A 12,749-nucleotide genomic window follows, 5' to 3' on the forward strand; every position below is an offset into this window, starting at 1 on the left:
GAAAATAATAAAAAGGTTTTTCCGCTGCCGGGAGTTGAACTCGGATGATAAACTCAGTCCATTTTATTGGGCTACAACAGATTTGATGCTATGGATTGGGAATAAAAGTTATATAAATGAAAATTACTAGGCATATATCATTAGGCAGAAAATTAAGAGATGAAAGAAATCGAAAATAATAAAAAAAATTTCCATTGCCAGGAGTCGAACCCGGATGATAAACTCAATCTATTTTATTGTGCTACAACGGATTGGATGTTATTGATTGGCAATAAAATTTATATTAATGAAAATTACTAGGCCTATATCGTTAGGCATAAAATTAAGAGATAAAAGAAATTGAAAATAATAAAAAGGTTTTCCGCTGCCGGGAGTCGAACCCGAATGATAAATTCAATTCATTTTATTGGGCTGCAGTATATTGGATGTTATTGATTGGAAATAAGAGTTATATAAATGAAAATTACCAAGCATATATCATTAGGCATAAAATTAAGAGATAAAATAAAGTGAAAATAATTAAAGATGTTTCTGCTGCCGGGAGTCGAACTCGGATGATAAACTGAATCCATTTTATTGGGCTACGGCATATTAGATGTTATTGATTGGGAATAAAAGTTATATAAATTCAAATTACTAGGCATATATCATTTGGCATAAAATTAAGATATAAAAGAAATTGAAAATAATAAAAAGTTTTTCCACTGCCGGGAGTCGAACCCGGATGATAAACTCAATCCTTTTTATTTGGCTACAGCGGATTGGATGTTATTGATTGGGAATTAAAGTTATATAAATGAAAATTACAAGGCATATATCATTAGGCATAAAATTAAGAGATAAAATAAATTGAAAATAATAAAATATTTTTCCGCTGCCGGGAGTCAAACCCAGATGATAAACTCAATCCATTTTATTGGGCTACAGCATATTTGATGTTACTAATTGTAATCAAAATTACAAGGCATATATCATTAGGGATAAAATTAATAGATAAAATTAATAGAAAATAATAAAAAGTTTTTCCACCGCCAGGAGTTGATCCTGGATGATAAACTCAATCCATTTTATTTGGCTACATCGTACTGGATGTTATTGAGTGGGAATAAAAGTTATATAAATGAAAATTACAAGGCATATATCATTAGGCATAAAATTAAGTGATAAAATAAATTGAAAATAATAAAATATTTTTCCGTTGGCTGGAGTCGAACCCGGATGATAAACTCAATCTATTTTATTGGGCTACAATGGATTGGATGTTATTGACTGGTAATAAAGCTTGTATAAATTCAAATTACTAGGCATATATCATTAGGCATAAAATTAAGGGATAAAAGAAATTGAAAAGAATAAAAGGTTCTTCCACTGCAGGGAGTCGAATCCGAATGATAAACTCAACCCATTTTGTTGGGCTACAACGGATTGAATGTTATTGATTGGGAATAAAAGTTATATAAAATCAAATTACTAGGCATATATCATCAGGCATAAAATTAAGTGATAAAATAAGTTTAAAATAAATAAAGATTTTTCCGCTGCCGGGAGTCGAACCCAGATGATAAACTCAATCCATTTTATTAGGCTACAACGGATTGGATATTATTGATTGGTTATAAAAGTTATATAAAATCAAATTACTAGGCATATATCATTAGGCATAAAATTAAGAGATAAAAGAAATTGAAAATAATAAAAGGTTCTTCTGCTGCCGGGAGTCGAACCCGGATAATAAACTCAATCCATTTTATTGGGCTACAACGAATTAGATGTTATTGATTGAGAATAAAAATTATATAAATGAAGAAGCAATCATGGCCCACTTAACTCCTCCACGCAATATAATAATATTTATAAAATTATATATTGAACAACAGAAAAACTCATGCCTATTATTTGAAAAAACATATATGCGTTAGCCCAGTTTAATCATGATAAGAATTCGCCCACTTAAATTCAAGTTTAAATATATGAGTGGATTATCACTTGTATAAAAAAACAAAAACAAAAACATATATATTTCGGAAACTAATTTGAAAACCCCAACGCGGCCACCAATCGTCAAAAGTCCGCTGTAATTAATTGATATCTAGCAAAGCGAACTTTGATGTGGCCCAACATAATAATGAAGAATCTTTTGTCGTTGAACATGAAAAACCTTATAAAAACATATCACTAATAATTCATCTTCCTCGTAATTAATTGATCTTTCTTTTCTAATTTTCTCTTTCATGGCAGAATTAGATCAAACACAACCAAAATGGGACGCAAAACCTCTGGCGAGATAAAAGGCCAGACAGCGGAGCAGGTTTGGCCTCCCGTGGCTGATTTCTGCAACTTACACCAGTGGTTGCGGCCAACCCTAGACACGTGTTACCTAGTGGAGGGAGTGCCAGGGCAACCAGGAGTGATCCGGTAAAGCGCCGGTCCTCCTACTCTACTGATCATGCTGACAGAGAAGCTACTCATGATCGATCCGATCAAGCACCATTTGAGCTACAAGATCGGTGACAACGATCTCGGGTTCAAGTCTTATATGATGCTGTAATGCAGTTGGTCCCGATCAACGGCCAGGATGGTGGCAGCATTGGGTGCACCTTGGCAATTGGCTTTCATGGCATAAAAGTTATATAATCATCTGTACCTTTGTAAGTGGTTGCTAAATGTGTTTTCTGTGCCTTTTGAACAAGAAATACGGATAACAGTGGTGAGATGGCTTTCTGTTCAATAGTCACATATAATTTCTAGCTTATTTAAATATATATCTCTTCTAGTTTATATATCACTAGTAGTCAACTTGCACTTGAGTTAATAGACATTCTAAAACAAATTAAACATGATTGAATTAAAAATATTTAGTTATAATATGCAATTCTTGAATATTTATATTTTCTATTTCGGCTCTCTCACAACTTCACGATTCTAACTTTGCCCCTGTTAATCATGATAATGAACTTGCCCATTTAAACTCAAGTTTATATATCCGTCTAGAGTAGATTATCACTTATATAAAATAAATAAAAACAAAAGCATAAATATTTCCTAGCTAATTGGCTACACTTTTTAAATATATTTGAATATTTAAAGAGTATAGCCGCACGGCTATATATTATTTTAATTTTAATTTTAATTGTTTTATCTACAAAAAAAAAATCAAAAGTGTACCATTTCCTAGCTAATTATCTTTGTTTTAAAAAGTATAGCTGCTATATTTTTTTATTTAAACAGTCTAGCCGCGCGGCTACACGTTTTAATTTTAATTATTTAAAGGGTATAGCCAGGCGGCTATACTATTTAAAATTATTTTTAATTTTCTTTTTGCCCAAATTAAACATGATTGAGTTAAAAATATTTAGCTATAACATGCAACTCTTGAATACATATATTTTCTGTTTCGGCCCCCTTAATCTTATGATTCTAGCTCTGCTCTTGTTAATCATGATAATGACCTAGCCCGCTTAAACTCAAGTTTACATATCCGTCTAGAGAGATTATCACTTTTATATATATATATATATATATTTCTTAATTAATTATCTTTGTTTTAAAAAGTATAGCCGCGGCTATACTTTTTAAATATATTATAATATTTTAATCGTATAGCTGCGTGACTACCCTCTTTAAAAAATACTTATTGATCCAATTACCTGATGTTTGAATATCCACCATCAATGTGACTTCACATTCTAGAAGGAAAAAGCTCAATATAAGAAATTAAAATTGCCAGCAGGTGAGAGTTGACTCAGTTACTTATGTATAGGCTTGTCATTCAAGGCATCGCTGGACACTTAGTCCCTACAATAAGCACAAGGTCCCCCAAGAAGTCAGTCCAATTATTTAATCAACATTTGTATGTTTAAGGCTGGTTTTACATAAAATAATTGCTCGAGTCAAAGAAGAAGAAGAAGAGGAAGAGAGAGAGAGAGTAAATAATTGTTGACAGTTGAGGATCAGAGACTCAATCATACTATAATAATTTTCCCACTTGCCATCAATCACTCAATCAAAGCATTTGAATATAAATGGCGAGATTGTTTTTGGTAAACCTAATCACCTTGTTCTTTAGTCAAGTCAACTTTCCATTTCATCACCTCACTCACCTGTATAAATATATAATCTTTTGTGGTTGAATTAGAGAAACCTTGTTATAAATACATGCATGTTCTCTAGCTTATAATTATCAAAATCAATTGATGTGATCTTTTTTTCCCTCTCACATGCAAGAACAAACACAGCCAAAATGGGAAGGCAGAACCTCTGCTGACCTAAAAGGTCCAGCAGCTGAGCAAGTTTGGCCTCTCTTGGCTGATTTCTGCAACCTACACAAGTGGTTCCCCAAACTTGAGACATCTTACCAAGTTGGGGGAATTCTTGGCCAGCCGGGTCTGATCCGGTACTGCGCAACTCCCCCTGCTGATCCTGACGATCAGACGACCATCAAGTGGGTCAAGGAGAAGCTACTGATGATAGATCCAATCAAACGGTGTTTAAGCTATGAGATCCTTGAGAACAACATGGGATTTCACTCATATGTTGGCACAATGCAAGTAGTGCCCATACACGACATTCATCATGATGTCGTTCTTGGGTGCAAGATCGAGTGGTGGGTTGTTTGTGATCCGGTTGATGGATGGAGGTTGGAAAACCTTCTTGATTTTCTTGAGTCTTCTCTCCCGTTGGTAGCAAAAACAATGGAGCATGCTCTTCTTTCTACTAGCTGATCAACGTTAATTCACTCGGCTTAATTAGTCTTTATTTGTTGGTATATTACTTTTATGTGTATTATTATTGACTTGTAGTATGTCTATGAATTTATTGATCAATAAATTATAGTATTAGTAAACGTGGGTTAAGTCAATTGACTATGACAGTGTATTCATTCCCTTGGTAATCCTATATCAATTTGTTCTTTAGACAATCGATTTTCATTTGGCCCAATGGATATATATATATATATATATATATATATGATAAAGAATAATCCTTTGGGATTGAATGAGAAAAACCTTATAAAGAAGTAGGGCCATTAATTCATGTACTTCATAATGAATTGATCTGTTTTTTTATTCTTTTTTTCTTTTTTCATGGAGGAATTGGATAAAAAACAATCAAAATGGGAAGGCAAAGCGTCTTCTGAGCTCAAAGGCCTAACAGCAGAACAAGTTTGGCCACCCTGATTTCGGCGACTCCACAAGTGGCACAGAAACCTTGACATCTGTTACCAAGTGGACAGCGTCCTTGGGCAGACGGGGTTGATCCGGTACTGCGCCGGTCCTCCTACTGATCCTACTGATGAGACCAGCTTCAGGTGGTGGGTCAAATCAAAGAGAAGCTGCTCGTGTGATTGATCCAATCCAACGGTGTTTGAGCCATGAGATGCTGGGGAACAACATGGGGTTCAAGTCGTATATGTTGCAACAATGCAAGTAGTGCCCATAAACGACATCAGTGGGAGCAGGATTGAGTGGTCGTTTGTTTGTGATCCGGCTGAGGGATGGAGGTTGGAAGATTTTCTTTCGTATTTTTATCTATCACCTAGAACAATCCAACGCACCGACACTTAACCGAAACAGGAGACACAATCATGAGATTCTTTTGACTTGGGCGCCAATTAATATTGATGGGAATCCCAACTTCCATTCCACTCCACTCAAGACATATCACATATCGGAATCCAGAAAAAAAATATATTTTTTGACTTTTGTGGTGTTGTAAGTTGTGATGAGCTAGCACTCAACTCAACTTTCTCATTTTCACGCTCTCCATTCTTTCCATTTGTTTCTTTCTCATGGCCGAAGATCAAATTCCAAAATCCAAATGGGAAGGCAAAACCTCTGCTGATCTTGAAGGCTCATCAGCTGGACAAGTTTGGCCTCTCCTGGCCGATTTCTGCAGCATACACAAGTGGTTCCCCGATATTGCCACGTGTTACCAAGTGGATGGCGTCCCTGGCCAACCGGGTCTGATCCGGTACTGCGCCCGTGCTCCTATTGATAATGATGAGTCCACCATCAAGTGGGCCAAAGAGAAGCTACTGTCCCTTGATCCAATCCAACGGTGTTTGAGCTATGAGATTATTGAGAGCAATCTTGGGTTTAAGTCGTATGTTGCGGTAATGCAAGTAGTCCCGATCAACGGCGGAGATGGCAGCATTGGGTGCAAGATCGAGTGGTCGTTTGTTTGCGATCCGATTGAAGGGTGGGGATTGAATGATTTTCGTTCATACCTTGACTCTTCTCTTCAATTGATGGCAGAGAAGATGATGGAGCATACTCTTCTATCTACCACGGGGTAACAATAATTGTTGTTTGCTAATATTGTTGTGTTGGTGTGTTTATATATTATGTAAATAATTCCAAGACTAGAACGTTGTAGTATGTTAAATAATTGAATGTTTTATTTCAAGTTATGTTTTACAATAATGTTTTATACAAATGATATTAGATAATGAGAATTAAACACGGTTTCGACAAAAAGTACCATAGGTAAAGAAAAAAAAGGGCTTCTTAGATTTATGTCCAAAACGATTAGCTGTAATTGGGTTTAATCCTTATGTTTTTTGTTTTAGATGTAAGTCCTTTGACATTTATTACTTTTTTTGTTGTGTCGATTTTACCCTTTGAGGTAAATAAGAAAAGCACATTGAAAATCTAAATTTAATGCATTATTTCTTTGTAATTGAATTCCTGAATTTGGAATTTGAAAATTTTCCTTGATAATATTCCTAATATATGGATAAAATACAATTTAATCAATAAAAAGTAAAGATCCACATATTATACCAATCGATTAGACAAGCACTCACATTAAATTATGTACCTGACATACAGGTAAATAGTGTTATTATTAGCAACGAAAAATACTTAGTGATAAATCATGTTACCTATAAGTTATGAACATAAATTAGAAGACTACCTATAAGTCAGATACAAAAATAGGCAAAATAAAAATTGTATGTTACCTATAATTAAAAAAAAAGGTACATAAAATACTATTACACATTGTCAAAATATATGAAACAACATATATATACCTATGCAATAGGCAATAGGCAATATCACATAAATGATTATTACCCGACTCAAGTCATAAGGGGCAACATTGGACACAAAAAATAATTTTAAAAATAAAATAATAAAATAATATTTAAAAATGAAAGTAATTCTATGTGGCACATAATTTTTCAAAATGAAAATAATTCTATGTAGCACAAAAGTCAAAGGACTTGGATCAAAGTCACCAAATCTGAGGATTAAACCCAACTCCCCAACTCCTCAATAGAAATTTGGATTTATATCAACTTTTCTATAAATTAAAAACGAAACAATAGCTTTCAGCCAAGATGAACATTGATCTATAATATATGACCAGAATGATCACAAAGCCACCGTGTAAATTGAATTCGTCTAGAGTAGATTACATTTGCTGGAAATTTACATTTGTCTAGAGTTGATTATCGCTTGTATAAAATATATATATATAATCTTTAAAATAAAACTCCAATTTTCTAATGATAAAAAAAGAAAATAAAGCCCTAATTGAACTAACGTGCAACTTAACATCGTTAGTCTTTCTTCCTTTTTTTTTCTTTTTTTTTTGGTGAAGGAACGGGGCTAACGCCCAACAAAGAAATTAAACAATGGCACGAGGCCTACAGACTCCAAGTAAATCCTCACTAAGAAAGGACCTAATACTGTCATGAGGGTCATGGAAAGTTGACAGACCCAACCCAAGACATGAACTCAATTCAGCTAGTTTATTTGCTACCATGTTGCATTCACGATATACATGATGAATAGAACAAACCCAGTTTTTGTTTATATAGGCTTGGCATCCCCACAACATAGTAGCAAGAGGATGAAAGTCTTCCACATTTTTGTTAAGCAGGTGTACCGCAGTCGCTGAGTCATACTCAAGCACAACTGCACTGCAACCTATATCCCAAGTAATTTTCAGTCCAAGATAGATGCCCCATAACTTAGCTTCCAAGACTTGTCCTACACCAAGATTGACAGCAAAGCCTCTCATCCACTGCCCATAACTATCTCTTAGTACACCCCCAGCAGCAATGCGTCCATCCTCACCTTTTCTGCACCAGTCGGTATTGATTTTAATCACTCATTCATTCGAATATTGCCAAGAGAGCGGGTGGGTTTTCTAGTTTTTTCAATATTGGCCTGTGTCCAATCTGCAGCAGCCATAAGAATGATGTGTCTGGGGTTGTTGGGAAACACAAACCCATGATCAAAAATATTTTTGTTCCTCCATTTCCAAAGAAACTAGCAAGTGAAAGCAAACATGGTTGACCACTCCACTCCATAAGTCAAAATTGTAGAGTTGTGTAAATTTTTTGCAACCCAAGTATGAAGATCAACAGCCTGCAGCAAACTCATATTCATAGGCATAAGGGACTGATGCCAAACTGAAATTGTCGCTGGGCAATTCCGTACAATATGAGCTGCATTCTCCATTGGGGCACCACAAATATCACAATTGGCAGTCATGGTCATCTTTCTTTTAACTCTTTGATAATTTGTTAAGAGTTTATCTTGGTGCAGCAACCAAAGGAAATATTTAATTTTGAGGGGGGCCTTAATGTTCCATATAAAAGCCCAGCTAACATCCATACTCGACGACTCCCGACAATTAGCCATATATGCTGATTTAACACTGAAAGAGCCATTGGTAGTATGCTTCCAAATAGGAATATCTGATTTACAACTTAATCCAGCAGGTACACACGTAATATGACCTACCATCTCAAGTGGTAAATCTTCCTTTAGCTTTTCCAGGTCCCAAGTGCCATGAAACAAATAGTCATAAACTTTCAATTGTAATTTATCTTGAGGCACCCTCCCTAACCGACTTATCAATGGCCCATCACCAACCCAATTATCTGTCCAAAATAAAGTGTGCAACCCCTCTCCCGCTCTAATTTTTATCCTTTTTTTCAAAATATTTGCACCATGTTCAATAGCACGCCATGTAGGAGAAAGATGCGAGTGCTTTGCCCTTTCATTGCAAATAATATTAGAAGCATTACCTTGTAGGTATTTCTGAATTAGAGCATTTGACCAGAGGCTTTTCCTTGTGTTGCAATAATCTCCATCCTACCTTGGCCAACATAGATTAGTTCATAAGATCAGATTGCTTAAGACCAAGACCGCTTTTCTTCTTGCTTTTACAAAATGTGTCTCACTTCACAAGGCTGGCCTTCGAAACATCATCACTACTCCCCCATTAAAAAAATTCTGTTTATTTTATCCAACTCCTCGTAGGTACTAGCAGGGAGCCGAACAATTTGCATAGTGTACAAAGAAATGGAAGCAGTCACTGATTGAATTAAAGTTGCTCTGCCAGGAAAACTAAGCAACTTGCCTTTCCGAGTAGTAAGCTTTTGCTGCACTTTATCCACCACACTTCAATAAGTAGCCTTATTTAGTCTTGTATGAATTAATGGGACCCCCAGATATTTCCCAAGGTTCGAAGTCAAAGGAGATTCACAAATACTACTAATCTCTGCAGCCAAACTATTTGGAACATTTGGGGAACATAATATTTGGGACTTCTCAAAACTCATGACCTGACCAGAAGCTCGGCAAAATTTATCAAGATATCTCTTCATCACTCTTGCATGTTGCGTGCTAGCTTCAGCAAAAAGGAGTAAATCATCCGCAAAACAAAGGTGGGAAATCTTAGGACCAGTTCTAGAGATACTGACTGCTCGCCACTCCTTTTTTTACAACAGCCTCACTAATTAGATGGGATAATTTCTCAAGACACAACACAAACAAATAAGGGGAGAGGGGGTCCCCTTGTCTCAGTCCTCTTTCAGGAGCAAAGAAAGGAGTAGCTTCACCATTCAAATTTACTTGGAAGTGAACCGTGGTAACACATTGCATGATAATCTTGATTGTAGCCGCTGGGAGTTTGATTTCTCTAAGCACAAATTCCAGAAAACCCCAGTTGACTCTGTCATAAGCCTTAGAAAGATCAATTTTCCAAGCAACAAACCCTTTCTTCCCTTTGGAGTGTCTAAATTTATGAAGGAGATCTTACACTAGAACAATGTTGTCAGAGATTAGTCTTCCAGCGATGAAACTAGCCTGATTAGGACTGATCAAAGTTTTAAGTAGAGGTCTTAGCCTATTTATTAAAATCTTTGAAATGGTCTTGTAGAGGGTGTTACACAAACTAATTGGCCTCATTTGCACCATAGACCTAGTCACCTTTGGGACAAGAACAATTAAAGTCCTAATGAGATCATATGGGATTTCTCCAGTAGTAAAAACTTGCTTTACCAAATCACACACCTCAGCACCACATATTTCCCAGCACTGTTGGTAAAAGCATGTAGCAAAGCCATCTGGACCAGGTTTGGAAAATAATGGATAGCAATATTTTTCAGGCCCTCTTTATCAGTCACCCAGTTCCCATCGTCATCTTTGAGACCAAGAATTTTGTTTCTTTTGGGTCGAACCACCGTCGTCATGTGAAAAAATTTAGTATTTCTATCCCCATCTTTGTGCCAGTTGGCTCTTGATTTTTGCATCCACAACAACTCTTCTTGATCAAGAATTTGTGAAAAAGTATAAAACGAACCAAATGAGACAAATGGTACCAATAACAAAGCCTGAACCCAAAAACCAATTGTGAAGAAGACAAATGGTGGGCATCTCAGCTGTTGCTATTCTTATGGAAATAGAAACGGTCTTGCTATTCTAAAAAAAAAGAAAGAAGAAGGAAAAAAGAGAAGACTACACTGATCATTATTATTTTTTTTAAAAAAAAATTTCGTTGTCGGGAGTTCAACCTAGATGATAAACTCAATCTATTTTATTGGGCTACAGCAGATTGACTGTTATTAATTGGGAATAAAAGTTATATAAATGAAAATTACTAGGCATATATCATTAGGCATAAAATTAAGAGATAAAAGAAATTGAAAATAATAAAAGGTTTTTCCGCTGCCGGGAGTTGAACCCGGATGATAAACTCAATCCATTTTATTGGGCTACAGCAGATTGGATGTTATTTATTGGAAATAAAAGTTATATAAATAAGAATTACTAGGCATATATCATTAGGCATAAAATTAAGAGATAAAAGAAATTGAAAATAATAAAAGGTTTTTCCGCTGCCGGGAGTTGAACCCGGATGATAAACTCAATCCATTTTATTGGGCTACAGCGGATTGGATGTTATTGATTGGGAATAAAAGTTATATAAATGAAATTTACTAGGCATATATCATTAGGCATAAACTTAAGAGATAAAAGAAATTGAAAATAATAAAAGGTTTTTCCGCTGCCGGGAGTTGAACCCGGATGATAAACTCAATCCATTTTATTGGGCTACAGCGGATTGGATGTTATTTATTGGGAATAAAAGTTATATAAATGAAAATTACTAGGCATATATCATTAGGCATAAAATTAAGAGATAAAAGAAATTGAAAATAATAAAAGGTTTTTCCGCTGCCGGGAGTTGAACCCGGATGATAAACTCAATCCATTTTATTAGGCTACAGCGGATTGGATGTTACTGATTGGGAATAAAAGTTATATCAATGAAAATTACTAGGCATAAAATTCAGAGATAAAAGAAATTGAAAATATAAAGGGCTCGTTTGGTACACAGGACTGTCTTGGCATGGACTATGTTTAGGGACTGGTTTGGCTTGGCTTGGCTTGGTCTAAGTTGGATAACATTTATCCTGCGTTTGGTGTATGCTTGGACTATGACTAGAATTTTTTTTATTTTTTCAAAAATATCTATATATATGTATATATGTATTTTATAATATATATAATATATATGTATATATACATACATATAATATATATATGTATATATACATGTATATAAGTATATTATAATAATATTATATATTTTAAATAATATAAACGTACATACATATATATATAAGTGTATATAGGTGTATATATGTATATTATAATATACATGGGTATAATACATATACATATATTTATATATATGTATGTATAATATAATATATAATATATATGGGTATGTTATAATAATAATAATAATATACATGTATATACGTGTATATACATATATTATATATGTATTTATATATACATATACATTATATATATTATAAAATACATATGTATATATAATATATGTATATATTATATATTATAATATACATATATATATACGTATATACATGTATATAATATATGTGTATATAGGTGTATCTATATATTATAATATATACATGGGTATAATACATATACATATATATGTATATTATAATAGATAATATATATGGGTATGTTATAATAATAATATACATGTATATATGTATATTATAATATATATACATATAGTATAAATATATAATGTATATGTGTATATACGTGTGTATATGTATATTATAATACATACATGGGTATAATATATATACACATATATGTATATATACTTATATATATTACATATATACATGTATGCTATTATTATAATATTAATATGTATGTGTATATGAGTATATTATAATAATAATATACGTGTATATATCTATATGTATTTATATATTATATATGTATATATGTGCCTATACATATCTGTATCTACGTGCATAAATCCACATTAATGTATGATCATAACATATATTACATATATACATAGTATGTAATAGTATAACATTACTATGTATGCGTATATGAGTATATTATATAATTAAAGGATGAGGACCGATCTATCTGCAAATATATATA

General features: G+C 33.8%; 2 protein-coding genes across 2 annotated transcripts; both read left to right on the forward strand.

Annotated features, from left to right (window-relative positions):
- LOC18791513 (lachrymatory-factor synthase) lies at window positions 4,158–4,865 on the forward strand. Its single transcript, XM_007224188.2, has one exon. The coding sequence runs from the start codon at window positions 4,218–4,220 to the stop codon at window positions 4,719–4,721; it is 504 nt and encodes a 167-aa protein (XP_007224250.1). The 5' UTR covers window positions 4,158–4,217; the 3' UTR covers window positions 4,722–4,865.
- LOC18790659 (lachrymatory-factor synthase) lies at window positions 5,687–6,469 on the forward strand. Its single transcript, XM_007226687.2, has one exon. The coding sequence runs from the start codon at window positions 5,789–5,791 to the stop codon at window positions 6,293–6,295; it is 507 nt and encodes a 168-aa protein (XP_007226749.2). The 5' UTR covers window positions 5,687–5,788; the 3' UTR covers window positions 6,296–6,469.

The sequence above is a fragment of the Prunus persica genome, chromosome G1 (assembly GCF_000346465.2).
Source record: "Prunus persica cultivar Lovell chromosome G1, Prunus_persica_NCBIv2, whole genome shotgun sequence".
Classification (NCBI taxonomy): domain Eukaryota; kingdom Viridiplantae; phylum Streptophyta; class Magnoliopsida; order Rosales; family Rosaceae; genus Prunus; species Prunus persica.

What these genes read in the sequence shown, in the direction of transcription:
- LOC18791513 (XM_007224188.2), top strand. Translation starts at nt 4,218, where the DNA reads ATGCAAGAACAAACACAGCCAAAATGGGAAGGCAGAACCTCTGCTGAC.
- LOC18790659 (XM_007226687.2), top strand. Translation starts at nt 5,789, where the DNA reads ATGGCCGAAGATCAAATTCCAAAATCCAAATGGGAAGGCAAAACCTCT.